The following is a 17,645-nucleotide window of genomic DNA, read 5'->3' as shown; positions in this document are numbered from 1 at the left end:
TCAAATCTTTCACTTCTAGAAACAATTTAAATAATTTTAGTATCTTACTTAAGTTTCTGGAAATTTTCATTAGTTATGCCAGCGTTACCACTCTACTTCAAATGAAGTGGATCTACTTCTTTTTTTTTCAAATAAATTAAAAATCTACTTCTTACTTCGCACCATCATTCACCAAAAAATTGAAATCTACTTCATTTTTAAGATCTGTGTTTCTACCTACATCAATTTTAGTAAAAATAGACTAAAAATACTTCTTTTTTCTCCCCATCACTCTTGTATGTAGTTTTGAAACTTTCTAGAGAATATAAAATCGCTTAGGTATTGGCATTTGCGTGAGGTTCCGTTTTATCAACTGTATTCTAGTTTAACCCTTTTGTCATTTTTAGTTTCGACACATAGTAGGTACCTGTATGCAAGTTTTGCACTCGTAAACAAATTCGAATTCGGGATTTTAATCGAACATGAAATTACGATGTTAGATAAGTCGAAAAAAGTGGGGCCCCTTATTTTGTTAGTTTGTCTGTATGTCTTTCGTGTTTTTTTAAACTAAAAATAACAGTAGTACCAATACAATTTTTACGCTAAAAAAAACGATAATTCTATTTTTTCAAAAACAAACCGATAGATTTTTTTTAATTCTTGCTAAAATTTGTGTTCTTAGTTTGGCTTCTTTCAATATAAAACAATATTTTTGTATTGCGCCAGATAGGTACCTCAGATAGAATCGTCACTTTATGTCATTTTATTTATTTTTAATTTTAACAAAAAAATATTATTTTTTTGGAAATTTGATATCTTGAAAATGAGTCATAATTTTTTACAAAATTGAAATGCAAGACGTCTAATAATAAGTTCAGAACTACGAGTACATACAAAAAAATATTTTTAAACTAAAATTCAAAAACGATTTTCAAATACAAATTTTTTAAAAAAATTAAGGTTTTCTTGAGAAATCAAATAGCATTTACATTTTGTGAAAACAAACCTTTTTGCAGATACATTTTAATAAATTCTTAAAAAACAGGAAATAGTTTTAAACATATTTTTTGGATACATGAGTGAGTTCATGCGAACATGTCGTGCATTTTATTTCTTTTCTGTTTCTTATTGATATTTGTGTTAAGTTGTGATTTGTTATTTTGGATTTGATTTTTTGTTTTCAATATGAAAAGATAATTTCAAGTTATCCAAAAACAAAGATAAAAAGTTTGTTAATGTACTGAAATTGTATTACGAGTTCAATAACTATTTTTTGTAGAACTCGTCCTTTGCAATCAATAAATCTTAAAGTCATTTCATTTGACCATTCGATGCCAACAACCAAGAATTAATTTAAGAAATGTAACGTAAACATATTGAATTATATGATATGAAGGATTAAATAGTTCTAGTTTTTTTTTTAATTTAATTTTCATTGAAATAATGTAATTTAAAAATATGTAAAACAATATGAAAAAGTTCATTTTTGAAATCTACTTATCTTTTTTTTCTAAAATCTGATTCCACTCTTTTTTGAGAAGTGGCAACGCTGGTTATGACTTTTGGGTCTTTACTTGTACATATATATACGTAGACTAGAATACTTTCATAGTTGTAAAAAGACGTTTTGGAGCTAATTTTTAGTGCTGATTTCGAATCCACATTTTATTTTTAACTATTTGCTCAAGTTATGAAAATAGCCGTTTTCAACATTATTTTTATAATTTTTAATTTATATATTACAAAAACTTGATGTTATAAAATTGATTAGACAACAGGTTCGTCACAAGAAAAAAACTTACTTTCAAAATGTTTTGACATTTTCTGTTGTAAAAAGTTTTAGCATGATATTTGTAAGACACGTCGAATCCAATAATTAAAGAAGCTTTTTCAACTGAATATTAAAGAAAGGGATTATAGATTTCGATTTCTTTCGATGTAAAGATTTGCTCCACTGTTCGGTGAGATGAACCATGAGATCACCAGTGGACCTATTGCTTTGAAAGCTGTACTGCCGAATGCCGATCATTAAGATGCTTTCGATCTTCAAAATATTTTTTCAACTGATAATTAATCATAGTTTAAATGACCTTGGAAAGGAGGGACGTAAGTGCAATCGGAAAGTAATTAGAGGGTGAGGATTCGCCTTTTTGGGGATGGGCTGAGCAAATGCAGTTTTCCGTCCTCTCGGAACGAGGCCTGAGGAGTAGGACAGATGAAAAAGGTTACGCAGTGGTTTTGCCAGCGTTGAAGAACACCTCTTCAGAAATATAGCGGAGATATTTATGTGTGTTTAGATCTTTAAGGACTCTCGCCACAGTACCAGTGCGAAAAAAGATTGGTCTCATAGAATCACCACCTCTCTCTAGTACAGGCGGAGACATAACACTCATTGGCAGCGTAGAATTGGTGTCGAACTGCCTAGCAAAGAAATTAGCTTTCTCTAAAGAGCTAACAAAAGGAGTGTAATTGACAACGAGCGTATTAACCGATGAAGAGGAAGAATTCCTCATGGTTTTTACAAATGACCAAAAATGTTTACTGCCTTTGGGACATTGCAGTATTTTTGTCGTAATTTTTGGTCATGTACAAATTTGTTCCGGCTTTCTCGTACTGCCAAACGGTTCTCTTTGGAGCTCTTTCTTTAACTGAACATTTTTGACACGAGAAATTTGCTGATATAACACAATGGTCAGATGTGCCTAGAGGAGATAGAACAATTTACTTATCAGGGTCAGAGGTCAGAAACAGGTAAAGAGTGTTTTCTGCTCGACCTTCAACGTCCGATATTCGAGTGGGCAGCTGAGTTAGGTGGTTCAACTCAGCGAAGATTTCTGCACAAACTCCATCGGGTGTTGTCTGGCCTGAATGTTGAATCAGACAAAGCATCAAATTCACGAGAAGTTGATACTCTGTCTAAATTTGGGCTTCGATAAAGGAAACAGTAGTGAATGATTTGCTTATTTACGGAGAATTTAAACCACGTATAATTAAAAAAAGAATTGGTCCATATTGTGGTAAGAGCTGATAAGCAACATATGTGTGTATGTATGTGTTTTTTTTTCGAATTTTAAAAAGTAATATCTCAGAAACCTGACGTGATACATTAAATTCGAAATAAGATTTGAATTAAGGCAACTAAACCCAATGGGAAATGAAAAAGACTGAATTTAGGCAACCAAACCCAATTGGAAATGAAAAAGACTGAAGTACTGGAGACTAAGTTAATGAATTATTAGCCAAGAGATGAAAGTTAGACTGCATCTTGGATGGATGTATTTAAGATTTATAGATAAATATATGTATATCAAGATTAGGAGAGGGAAGAAACGTCTTGCATCGCCCCTAAATAAATATCTATAAATAAGAAAATGATTATCAGAAGAAACCCTATTCCTTATTTTACTCATCGGTTGATGATTATCTTGTACTTACACAGTAATAAAAATAAAACGGTTAAGAAATTGTAGAAATGAAACCAAATGCCATTACTATGCAATTTTCATAAAAAAAAGTACTCCTAATCAAAGAATGACACAAAATTGAACTACATACTAATACTGTTTAGGAATTATAAATTTATAGATTTTGTTAAAAAAAATCCTTACTTTACTATAATTTATTAAGTATACATGTAAAGAAAAAAATCATACCCGTCCACGTGCCAACATCTGCTCTGCTGCATAAACGTAACCACCACATCTTGGACAACCTTGGCCTTCGGGTGCTTTGGCAATTACTCGAGGCTCCAGTCGTGCACCGTTTCGAATTTCGTCACTAAAAAATAAAAACAAGATCACAATTCAGTCAGATTGGGACTTATTAAAAAAATGTAACAATAAATTTGGTCCATCTGACAGTTAAACAAAAAAATTCCTACCATGGGATAGTTTTGTTGTTAATATAAATTAAATAAGAAGTAATAGTAATTTTTAACAATGGGCAGGTTCAGGCAACACAAGGGACTTCATTTTGCAGTCAACTTCATTCTTTGAACGTACATTTTGACCAAGGCAACTAGTTAGTTTTTCAAGTGTCGTGAATTTCAAATTCAAAACTTTACTTCACAATCCTATACTTTAAGTTCGTAGTAAAAAAAGAACCAACAATTTATTGTCTACAAAGCACTCCTCAGGTAAGCAACAATTCCATCACGATTTGTATTTTGTATTGGAAAAAATATTAGTTAATTCTCTTCCAAATTGACAAGGGACCCTTTCACAGAAAGCATTACATGAAGTTGTGCAGACAATAAAGAAATCATACAGTAATAAAGTTCAGCTTTCAGTTGAATGAAAACATTATCAACTGTCATTTTGATAGTAGACTTGACTAAAAAGTTATTGGAAAGTTGACTGGAAAGTTAGTCAAGAAAAATCTTCCTTAGGCCGCAAATTCACGACACAAAATAACTGCGCAAACTGGGGTTTGCGCAGTTAAGTTGTGTTGTGAATGGGGTTGTTTGAGCGGTTTGTGCTGTTAACTATGTAAAAATTAAAACAATTTTGATATTTTTGCTCAAGTCTTAAATTTGTGCAGTTATTTGTGTCGTGAATGTCAAAAACTGTGCAACCGCTCAGTATAAAAATTTTATTTACGCCACTATACATTGTTTTTTTAATGGCTGATGAACAAAAGTTCTGGAGCAAGTTCCTCGAACTTTATAAAGAACATCCGGCTCTATGGAAAATAAAAAGCCCGGAATGTAGCAACAGGATAGTGAAAAGTAAAGCCTATGAGCTTTTTTGGCACTGAGTTTTCATTTTTTTATTGCAATAGCAAGCAATATATAAAGACAACTTTTCATTAAAATGAATGCAGAACTTTATTACTCTTTGATTTAATTATTTTCTTCACAACTTTATTTAATGTTTTGTGTAAAAGGGTTCCTAGTCAATTTGAAAAAAAAAAAACAAAAAATATTTTTTTACAATAGAAAATACAAATCTTGGTAGATGTGTAGCTTCCCTGATAAGTGTTTTGTAGATAATAATGTTTTTGTTAGTTTTTGTACTATTAACTTAAAGTAGAGGTTTGTGAAGTTCTTAGTTCTGAATTTGAAACTCATGACACTTGAAAAACTATCTAGTTGCCTTGGTCAAAATTCACGTTCAAAGAATGAAGTTGACTGCAACTGAAGACCCTTATGTTGTGTGAACCTGCCCAATGTGTCTGCCCAAATTCAGAGTTTGTATCCCAAATAAACATTTAGACTGATATGAATAATGAATTGTGTAAACTACCGAAAAATGTTCTTAAAGCAAAGCGCAAAAAGTTAATTTGAACACTTTCAATCCTGTTTATATCACATTAAGTTGTCGGGTTTCATAAAAATCCCAACATTGAATTAGCTTTGGAAATAACAGAATCAATATGAAGTTTAGATTTAACTTTCTCGTTATAGTGCAACATTTTCCAAAGAATATAATTAAACTATGTATATGTATGATATACATCCCTATTATAGGACATTGACACACATTTATCTATATACACCTACAAAATTCATTTAGGTAATTTCGGAAGAGCAGGCAATAGGCAGGTTCAGGCGACATAAGGGACTTGAAAGTAAGGCAAATTTCTAGTATCTGATTGGACAACTGGCAAAAAATTGTTCTCCAATTAAGGCAACTTTATTGGAAAGTTGACTGGAAAGTTAATCTAGAAAAATATCCCTCACTATCAACATCACGTCAAGTCAGCTTATGTCAAAATGACAGTAAACTATGTTTTTTCATTCAACTGAAGTTGAACTTTATTTTTGTAAAATTTATTTATTAGCTGACCCATTTTATTTAATGTTTTGTGGAAAAGGGTTCCTTCTCAAATTGGAAAAGAAATAAGTAATATATTCTTACAATACAAAACATACAATATCGTTTTTTGGTAGTTTTTGTACTATGAACTGAAGTTAGAAGTTAGTGAAGTAAAGTTCTGAGTTTGAAATTTATGACTCTTAAAAAAGTAAATAGCTGCCTTGTTTTAAATGTGCGTTCAATGAATGCAGTTATCTGCAAATTAAGTCCCTTTCGTTGTCTTAACCTGCCAATTGACACTAGAAAAAAAAGTAAAAAAAACTTGATGTCATCTGCGAATAAGCGACATTTGCAAAATTTTAGACAAATCATAACATATAAATAAGAAGATATGAGGACCCAAATGGCTTCCTTCAGGAACGCTTTTGTTCTAAAAGTAACTTGGATACTTTTAGAACAAATGTCATCAACAATTACAAGTTGGTTACGACCAAATAAATATGAACCAAACCACTTCAACAATGACCCACTAATTCCATAGGATTCTAGTTTTCTTAAGGGGGTTTTTAAGTTAACCTTAGTAAATGCCTTTATAAAATCAGTGTGTACTGTGTGAATTTGTTAACTATCTTCTAAAGAGACTGTGTTGGAAATCACACACAAGACCATTTTTGTGATGTGAGAGAAAAATCATGTTAGGAATGCGGTTAAAACACTTTAATATTACCACAATAATAGAATTATTGAGGATTTCTCCCGAATTAAGCCGTATAAAACCGCTCTTGTTGAGGGTCGAAAAATCAACAGGTTTACCAAAGTTGATCCCTTATTGACATCGAAACAAGTTAGGACGAATTGGGATACGTTTAACCATAAGACTCGTTTCACAGTACACGGTTTTAAACGTACAGCAAAAAAACCGGAAGATGACATTTTGTTAGAGTTGCGAAGAAGAGCATATATGGTCACGGCAAAATGCCGGGGCCGCGCCGCGCCGTGAAGCAACCGTCTACTGCCACTACGGTATACGGAAGCCGGACGGCGCGATAAGCTTAGTGGCGTACGTGACGAAATGCATATTTTCACATCATACGATTTTATTCGTGCGGCAAAATTCGATCAGCCACTGAAAAAGTATACTAAGCACAGGAACCCGTCGTTCTTTACCGTACAGTTAAAACCGTATAATGCGTAATTAGACATGATCCCGTTTATGCCGCTCGGTTTTTTGCCGTACGGTGAAAACCGTGTAGTGTGAAACGAGCCTAAGTGTATAGACAAAACACTAACCAAAAATATTTTCACTTTTTTGTCTGCTGAAATCTATAGACATAACATTCTAGGCAATTATTTAAGGATCGATTATGTCGGTGATTTCTTGTTAGATTGGATAATTCAGCAAGAAAATATGTACAAATCTGGTTGTAATACATTTCTGCTGAATTATAATCCATAGACCAGGACAGCTGTCCCTTGAAACCCAGCAAAAATGTCTCGAAATCTCCCAAACACACTTTGATAATTTTTAGCCTTTTCAAACGTTTTATCTAGTTCTTAGTTCAAAAGGATGATTCAAATTTGTTGATAAAAATGTTCCCGGGTAAATAAATAACAAAAAGAATAATTTACATATGTCCCATTGAAGTGGGATACATACCTCAAATCTATTTTATGATTTTTACGAAACATATACATAAGTCCTAAACTGCTCAAGAAGCAGGCCTAACCAGGATGTTAACTGTTCCCGAGGCAAAACACATTTCAATATGGTTTTTTATATTACAACATCCCACTTGATTGTGTTAGTTCATGGCTGAAAACTATAAGTTCATTAGCCAAGTTACTTGCTCACATGTCAATACAAAATATTTTTTTTATTTATGTAACTGTTAAAAATTCGAAATGTTTGTGCTTAAGCTATTTTTTCAGTTTTCTGCCCGTAATCGATCAAAGAACTGCTTACGTTTTTTTGCAATGGGCAGGTTCAGACAACATAAGGGACTTCAATTGCAGTCAACTCCATTCTCTAAACGTACATTTTGACCAAGGCAATAAGTAATTTTTTAACTGCCATAATCTTCACACTTGGAACTTTACTTCACAAATCTATACCTTCAGTTCATTGTACAAAAACTATCAAAAACATTATTGTCTACAAAACACTTCTCAGGCAAGCTACAAATCCATTACTATTTGTATTCTCTTCTAATTTGACAAGGAACCCTTTTACACAAAAGATTAAACGGAATTGTCCAAAAAATAAATAAAGTTCAGCTTTCAGTTGAATTAAAAAACGTCATTCAATTGACCTGATAGGGACATTTTTCTTGACTAGGGACAAAATAAAATACACCACTGTAATCTACCATTACTCGACGTTTTGAGGAGAGTAATGGCCCAACTATAATAGACTTAACAGAAACTAAGCTTATGTCAAAACCGAACGAAAAGTTATCAGAAGTTATCGTCAAAACAAAGAGTAACCATAATGGATCCAAGTAACTTAAGCAAATTTGACATTTGCTTAAGCTCGAGCCATTTAAATGGCTATTCCGTAATTGCGCGAAAATTAGCGAAATTTAACGAAACTGAGCAGAACGTCTATTATGGTAAGTGACATATAAGGCTGCGTATTGGTTCGTTCCCTTAAGCTGGCGTAAGCTCGGTTAAGTCTATTATAGTTGCGCCTTAAGTTCAAGATAACTTTTAACTTCAAGAACAAATTAAGATATCCATGAAAGACCTCCTAGCTGTCTTAAATCAAAGTAATCTTGATATAGACAACAGATAAAAGAAATGATATATGCAATTAGCAGTTTAACATCCAGCTATGTTGGCTTCCATTCTCTGACCATTCTAGAGAATTTCGAGGGTTTTTAGTGAATAAATCTAACATCTATAAGTAAATACTAAAAAGACTACTCTCTTCAACAAGGAGATTCCTAATAATACGACCTTAGTGATGAAACATTTTCTGAAATAAATAGTCTCACATAAACTATTAGGAAAGACATCTGTGTTCTATCATGCGGCATTAAAATGAAACAAGAATTAGTCTAAATGTTCCTCCAGCCAATTCCACCTAACTTAACTCTTAATTTGTATATCCCTGATAGATTAAACCTTGCAATATCTGCGCATTTAAATTCTGTCCGTTGAATTCTTACGTCGGGATGTATGTCAATCAAAGACCAAGTGCATCAATTTTTCCGTGAATTATTTCTATTATGGCTGAATCACAAACACGCTTCAGCTTCGGTTTCACCTGACGTTTACAAGTTCAGCCATAGGAATTCAATGCATGCTATCAAAATGGAGCTTCGACCTTACGTTTCGTTTGACAATCGTAGGGAAAAGAACGTAATGTGACTCCAAACGGAAGCTCTTGTTCAATTCTCTGAACATCTGCTTTGTCATATAACTTAGCAGCTCAAAAGCTATAAAAAAAATGTCAACAACCAAAATATTTGCTCTTTGAAGGGATGAAATAATAGAAATATCATTCAAAGCAACCTCGAAGCATTCCCACCGTAACGCAGACGAAGCCGAAGCTGCAGCGTGTTTGTGATTCAGCCATTAGATCTTGCAAATTTTATTGGTGGCAAAAACTTTGAGGGTAGCTCCCTAGTGTACCAAGTTGCAAGGTTTTGTTCATATTTATGATACTTTCTTTGATATACTTTGTAAAAATTGGTTATAATCGTTTTACCTTCTTTCTTTTTATATAATATACACACACCAAAGAGGATATTACTATACTTATTATGCAGAGGCACAGTGTGCGCACTAGGAAGATTAGAGAAAGTTTAAAAGGAGATATCCATGCACATTAGTTTTGAATTTCTGAATATTGCAATGCCTAGGAAAGACAGAGTGTGGTAAGGCATTCCACATTCGCATAGTACGGCTAAAGAACTAATCTTTGTTCGGACCAAGTAGGGCTCGAGGGTATACTGATGAGCATTCCTAGAAGCGCGAGTATTACGGTTGAACTGTTTAAGGGAAGGAATGCACCTGGCTATTTCACTAGAGCATAAGCCGTTAAAATAACGGTAAAAAAGGGTCAGACAAGAGAACTTACGACGATGTTTAAGCGAAGTAAATGAACTTATGATGATATTATCATCTATCAATTTAAATGCTCTACGTTCAATACTATCCAAAAGGCTTAAGTAAGTTGCAGGAGCACTAGCCCAGAGATCTTGTATAAAAATACAGCCAGATCAGAAGGGGTGAAATATTTCTTGCATCGCCTAAGGAAACCCAAACACCTTGCGGCATTTTTGGCGACATCGCGCATGTGATCATTCCACAAGAGGTGGTTGGTGACACACATACCGAGAATATCGAGGTGTTCAGTCTCATTGATGCAAGTGCCATCCAATGATAATGGCAATGGGGCTATATCTCATTTTAACGATACAAGATAGCATTGCGTTTTCGCCAATTCACTTAACAAACAAATAGTACTACATTTCAAATAGGTTATGTTACATTGACAAACAAAATCCAAAAAACCGTTACTATATCTTTAAGGTCCTGCAAAATAACGGGTGTTTTTTAGACGTGTGGTTTTCATTCTGACAATACTTTTTTTCATAACAACAATTACTCTAGGAGAATTTCTCAAATCCTCGCAAGAGACAGTACCCGTGAAAAAACTTTAGAAGGCATAGGCAGGGATCGAACCCAGACCTCTGGCATGACAGTCCAACGCACTAACCATCATGTTACGGGTACTACTCCATCCCTGACAACAGTACTTGCACACAGGAATGGTTGAGAGTTTTAAGTCACTAGGCCCTAGTTCTCAACGGACTGTTGCGCCACCCAATTTATTTATAATAATTTGTTGGGATTTGGTCTTTTCAATAGCTTGATTTATGCTCAGATTGGTTTAAATTTTTGGTGAGCGCATTATCCCTCGTGGTGGATCTGTGGCGTGGTCTCCAAGATTGTGCGATTTAACACTGCAGGACTATTTTGTGTTCGGTTATATGAAGTCGCTACGCCGATAAGACGAGACGATTGACGCCTTGGAAGGAAGTATGTATATTCCTTGCATCATTGCTGACATACGGCTCTAATTGCTGCAGAAATTGGTTTAAAGACCCTTGCACATAAGAACGAACAACGACTGAACGAATGGACGATCAAACGTGATTTTACACATTCCGAAAAGTCAATTTCAAACAAAAACACATTTAAATTATAAGAAACCAATTAACACTTATGTTAGGATAATACAATTTGCATTTTGTTCTTTAAAACAAGAGAATTTTGTAAAAACAATTTGGTAGTAACGAATATTCCAGTGTGGTTGCTACGAACTGTCAAACTCTATTCGCATTCCACATACCATCCACACTGGAACGAATAAATTGTTCGCGCTCAACTTAACCTCAAAATTATACCACCCTTGTTTTATTTGTTAAAAAGGGTAATTAAAAATGGACAATTCGTCGCTGTCTGCGAATAGATATAAAACTCATGTGAAAGAAAAGTTAAAATATGCGAACATCCACAGTTCGCAGTTCGTAGCTCATGTGCAAGATGCTTAACATTAATGGCTGAATCATAAACTCGATTTAGCTTCGGTTTCACCTGACGTTTACGAGTTCAGCCATAGGAATTCAATGCATGCTATCACAATGGACCTTCGACCTCGTTCGACAATCCTAAGGAAACGAACGTAATGTGACTCCAAACAGAAGCTTTAGTTCAATTATCTGAACATTTGCTTTGTCTTTGGAGGGATAAAATAATAGAAATGTCATTCAAAGAATGAATCATTAATAGAAATGTCATTCAAGCAAAGTAACGCAGACGAAACCGAAGCTGAAGCGTGTTTGTGATTCAGCCATAGTCATCTCGCTGGCATTTCTTCAAGCCACCGAGCATCATGGCACTTCCGAGCATCATGGCACTTGCTCAAAATCATTTTTAAAACATAATGTAAAAAACCCCTATTTTTATAACAAAGCTTAATTCTTGGCCATAACATTAATTTATATGAATTTCAATTCGTCTTTAAAACCACGCGTCTAAAAAAACACCCTTTATATGTGACTAAACATTTTTGTCGGGAATATTTGTTTGATTAAAGTTTATGTTGCTCATATAAATAACTTATCGATTTTCGAAAAAAGGACTAAGTTTAAACTAATTTTTGAGATATTAAATTCCTTATTATGGTTTTCGCTTTACAAAAACTATTGGAAAACGACAAGGTGCCAAAGTTCATATGTGGTTTCTAAATAACGCTCATTATAATAACAATAAATGCGAAGAGACCACCAAAGGTTGTATTTTATTTGAACACCCTCTTGCGTTTTTATAGTTGTGTCGCTTTCCTGTTTTTAATGAAAAGCCAATCCAATATGGACAAATGTAACGTGTTTTTTGGAGAAAACTTATTTTTCGGATTTTTTAGCTTTAAATACTTTTGTTGATATGAGAAAGTTTAAAAGGAGATATCCATGCACATTAGTTTTGAATTTCTGAATATTGCAATGCCTAGGAAAGACAGAGTGTGGTAAGGCATTCCACATTCGCATAGTACGGCTAAAGAACTAATCTTTGTTCGGACCAAGTAGGGCTCGAGGGTATACTGATGAGCATTCCTAGAAGCGCGAGTATTACGGTTGAACTGTTTAAGGGAAGGAATGCACCTGGCTATTTCACTAGAGCATAAGCCGTTAAAATAACGGTAAAAAAGGGTCAGACAAGAGAACTTACGACGATGTTTAAGCGAAGTAAATGAACTTATGATGATATTATCATCTATCAATTTAAATGCTCTACGTTCAATACTATCCAAAAGGCTTAAGTAAGTTGCAGGAGCACTAGCCCAGAGATCTTGTATAAAAATACAGCCAGATCAGAAGGGGTGAAATATTTCTTGCATCGCCTAAGGAAACCCAAACACCTTGCGGCATTTTTGGCGACATCGCGCATGTGATCATTCCACAAGAGGTGGTTGGTGACACACATACCGAGAATATCGAGGTGTTCAGTCTCATTGATGCAAGTGCCATCCAATGATAATGGCAATGGGGCTATATCTCATTTTAACGATACAAGATAGCATTGCGTTTTCGCCAATTCACTTAACAAACAAATAGTACTACATTTCAAATAGGTTATGTTACATTGACAAACAAAATCCAAAAAACCGTTACTATATCTTTAAGGTCCTGCAAAATAACGGGTGTTTTTTAGACGTGTGGTTTTCATTCTGACAATACTTTTTTTCATAACAACAATTACTCTAGGAGAATTTCTCAAATCCTCGCAAGAGACAGTACCCGTGAAAAAACTTTAGAAGGCATAGGCAGGGATCGAACCCAGACCTCTGGCATGACAGTCCAACGCACTAACCATCATGTTACGGGTACTACTCCATCCCTGACAACAGTACTTGCACACAGGAATGGTTGAGAGTTTTAAGTCACTAGGCCCTAGTTCTCAACGGACTGTTGCGCCACCCAATTTATTTATAATAATTTGTTGGGATTTGGTCTTTTCAATAGCTTGATTTATGCTCAGATTGGTTTAAATTTTTGGTGAGCGCATTATCCCTCGTGGTGGATCTGTGGCGTGGTCTCCAAGATTGTGCGATTTAACACTGCAGGACTATTTTGTGTTCGGTTATATGAAGTCGCTACGCCGATAAGACGAGACGATTGACGCCTTGGAAGGAAGTATGTATATTCCTTGCATCATTGCTGACATACGGCTCTAATTGCTGCAGAAATTGGTTTAAAGACCCTTGCACATAAGAACGAACAACGACTGAACGAATGGACGATCAAACGTGATTTTACACATTCCGAAAAGTCAATTTCAAACAAAAACACATTTAAATTATAAGAAACCAATTAACACTTATGTTAGGATAATACAATTTGCATTTTGTTCTTTAAAACAAGAGAATTTTGTAAAAACAATTTGGTAGTAACGAATATTCCAGTGTGGTTGCTACGAACTGTCAAACTCTATTCGCATTCCACATACCATCCACACTGGAACGAATAAATTGTTCGCGCTCAACTTAACCTCAAAATTATACCACCCTTGTTTTATTTGTTAAAAAGGGTAATTAAAAATGGACAATTCGTCGCTGTCTGCGAATAGATATAAAACTCATGTGAAAGAAAAGTTAAAATATGCGAACATCCACAGTTCGCAGTTCGTAGCTCATGTGCAAGATGCTTAACATTAATGGCTGAATCATAAACTCGATTTAGCTTCGGTTTCACCTGACGTTTACGAGTTCAGCCATAGGAATTCAATGCATGCTATCACAATGGACCTTCGACCTCGTTCGACAATCCTAAGGAAACGAACGTAATGTGACTCCAAACAGAAGCTTTAGTTCAATTATCTGAACATTTGCTTTGTCTTTGGAGGGATAAAATAATAGAAATGTCATTCAAAGAATGAATCATTAATAGAAATGTCATTCAAGCAAAGTAACGCAGACGAAACCGAAGCTGAAGCGTGTTTGTGATTCAGCCATAGTCATCTCGCTGGCATTTCTTCAAGCCACCGAGCATCATGGCACTTGCTCAAAATCATTTTTAAAACATAATGTAAAAAACCCCTATTTTTATAACAAAGCTTAATTCTTGGCCATAACATTAATTTATATGAATTTCAATTCGTCTTTAAAACCACGCGTCTAAAAAAACACCCTTTATATGTGACTAAACATTTTTGTCGGGAATATTTGTTTGATTAAAGTTTATGTTGCTCATATAAATAACTTATCGATTTTCGAAAAAAGGACTAAGTTTAAACTAATTTTTGAGATATTAAATTCCTTATTATGGTTTTCGCTTTACAAAAACTATTGGAAAACGACAAGGTGCCAAAGTTCATATGTGGTTTCTAAATAACGCTCATTATAATAACAATAAATGCGAAGAGACCACCAAAGGTTGTATTTTATTTGAACACCCTCTTGCGTTTTTATAGTTGTGTCGCTTTCCTGTTTTTAATGAAAAGCCAATCCAATATGGACAAATGTAACGTGTTTTTTGGAGAAAACTTATTTTTCGGATTTTTTAGCTTTAAATACTTTTGTTGATATGACGATTCTAGATCTATGCACTTTTCGTCATTTTCATTCTCTTTTCATATTACTGCAGGTACTTAAATTATGTTTTATTAATAAACAAATTACGTAAATATGAATACAAAAATATTATAAGGAACAAATATGAAAACAATAATAACAAGACCACTAACCATGCGCTTGAAAAACAAATTTCAATACATACCAACCTACTATACTATGTTTAAATAAAATCTATACATTATGGCCGTTCACTTTCTCTTTTCCTTTTTATTTCTTTTTGTGTGTGTTTTTCTTTTTTAAACAAAAATAGATTCTAAAATTTGATTGTTGTGTGTACCTTACCCAATTGAATTTATTTTATTTAATCTGCTTTTAATTTTATAATGTGTTATATACCGCTTTTTATGTACATACTTGACAGTTGTTTAAATGTTTATTGGTATGTATTTCAAATCATAATAATATCTTACTTTTATGAATAATTAATTTCACCTTGATTGCCTTAAGAGTTTCTATTTTGTGTATAGGTATTATGTATGTATGTATAAGACGAACCTAAAATACGCTTTGAGAGTTCGTTAAAAATAGTTTTCTTTCTTTTAATATTATATTATGTATGTATATAGAGGAATAAAATTAGCATGATGCATTTTTGCACTGACATTTATATATTTATTAATTGGATTTGTTATAAAATATTTGTTTAAAAAACTAATTGCCACGTAGATATTTTTGGAAGAACTAGCTTATCCTCAACTCCACCAGGATTTATCTTAAGGTGTTGAACTAGTTGCTGCGATGGAATAAAAAAATAATATAGTTTATTCCAAGAAATATTTATATTATCATCGTCTTTTAAATGATTAAATTCATTGCCATAAATAATTCAAAATTTTTATTTTGTTAATAAAAGCTTTTTGAAGTTAGTTTTTTTTTCCAAGCAGCCTCTAATATTTATATAAAAGTAGATTTATATCAAAGATATTAACTAATTTTATTATTTGCAGAAATGTTAGAAGGAAATATGTAGGTTTTTTTTTTGGAAATAAACGTAAAATTCTTTTAAAAGAAATGCAAAAAAGGCAAAGAAGCAGTTAAAATATAACCTTAACGCCTAAAATATATATGAACGGCCCTCAAGATAAGGATTTTGCAATTACTATTACTTATTTATATTTTCAAACTAATGTTATTGGTTTTTCTACAAAATAATTTAATTTAAAATTTTACATAGTATATTCAAGCACATGGCGCTACAAACACAAGAACTAACATACATACACACATACAATAATTTTTTGAAAAATTAAGGACATTTTATTTAATATAAATATATGTATGTATGTATGTATATGTTGATGTGTGTGTATTGGTTCATATCATTATGCATTTTCATGGAATGGATTGTTTTATATTTTAAAAAACACTATTATTCATTCCAAATCAAATTTTCGTCTTGGACAAAAATATGATTTCAATATTTGTTTTATTTTTTTGTGGGGGAAATTAATTTGATTTTAATTACTTACTCTCTGTTCAAATGCGCTCCGGTGTCCATGGATAAACAACCAGCACCGCCTCCGAAACCGTATCCTTTAGGACCGTACTTACGGGCATGGCAGTTTTTGCAGAAGAGTTCTTTTTCGTGCTCGGTGCAGTTCGTGGAGTCCAAGGCTTTGTTGCACATTCCTAGTATATTATATGTTTACATTATATTACATCGTTTTTGAAAGATAATGCACTTTTAAGGATTATTACCGCATTTGAAACAAGTCTTGTGGTATTTGTAACCTCCTGCGACACGATATACAGACTTGCCGCACTTTGGGCATTTTGGAACTTCAACTGGTGTAAAAGGCATTTTTATTTAATTTCCTGCATAAGACAAACAAAATAAGGGCGTTCGTATTAAACTTTATATTCGAAGAAAAAAATTAATGTTTTAGTTTGTTAAGTTGATAAAATTTACGTAATAGATTTTTTTTTCTTTCAAAAAAAAACTAAATTTATTAAATTATTTAAAAACCGTTTCTATTTCTACACAAAGTTATTTAAGGATATAATTTCAAAATTTCAAAATTCAGATCACAGTTAAGTTTTTATTTTATTTTAAATTATTCTCTCAAAAATCATAGTTATTTTAAATATTCACACATTACTTTCTAAAATAAAAAAAAATTAAACAATTTTATATATACCAAAAGAAATTTTTCGAATAAATAATTTAAATTTTAGCACTTCTTCCCAATTAGCACCGATATCGAATGAACTGGAGGGTGGCTGCTCGCAGGTAGTCTATATTTCTGAGTGCACACGGCACACACATTATACGTACTATACTTATCACAAAAATATCGTTATAGGTAATCGATGCATATATTTTTTGGCTTATATATATACATAAAACCAAAATGGGCAAACGCTACGATCAAAAAATTGCAATATTAATAACGAAAAAAAGGAAGAAGTGCACTTCTAAAAACAAGCAAACAATTAAATCGAAAGCTATTTAATGCATATTCAAAAATCTATTAGGAAAAAATAGCGAATTTAAAAAAAAAAATTAAACAAATTCGTTTTGTTTTGGTTTTCTTTTGAGTATGTGTTTAGCTTTCTATACCTATGTATCTGCACCACCTACACTTTTCTTGTAATAGTGATCACCAGGCAACCCGATTCAATTTAAAAAAGAAGAAAACTGTTTGTTCTCAAAATTTATACAAACTTTTCTTATTATACATAAATGTGTATGTACATATGTATGTACAATCGTGGACTAGAGAGAAAATAAATAAATCATCTGTTGAGTAAAAAATAAAATCTATTTC

The 17,645-nt window shown here is 32.9% G+C and overlaps 1 protein-coding gene across 1 annotated transcript in view; it reads right to left on the bottom strand.

Annotated features, from left to right (window-relative positions):
• The window catches only part of LOC129949153 (muscle LIM protein Mlp84B-like), a 33,863-nt gene extending 16,693 nt beyond the window's left edge, over nt 1-17,170 (bottom strand). The window contains exons 1-4 of the mRNA XM_056060428.1: nt 17,016-17,170; nt 16,576-16,692; nt 16,347-16,506; nt 3,633-3,756 (exon numbers count right to left, since the gene is read on the bottom strand). Coding sequence (XP_055916403.1) covers nt 3,633-3,756; nt 16,347-16,506; nt 16,576-16,678 — 387 coding nt within the window. The 5' untranslated portion in view covers nt 16,679-16,692; nt 17,016-17,170. The remainder of the gene's footprint in view (nt 1-3,632; nt 3,757-16,346; nt 16,507-16,575; nt 16,693-17,015) is intronic.
• Nucleotides 17,171-17,645: the final 475 nt, after the last annotated feature.

The sequence above is a fragment of the Eupeodes corollae genome, chromosome 3 (genome assembly GCF_945859685.1).
Source record: "Eupeodes corollae chromosome 3, idEupCoro1.1, whole genome shotgun sequence".
NCBI lineage: Eukaryota > Metazoa > Arthropoda > Insecta > Diptera > Syrphidae > Eupeodes > Eupeodes corollae.
The sequence above is the reverse complement of the archived record's forward strand: the minus strand, read 5'-3'. Positions and strand labels throughout refer to the sequence as shown.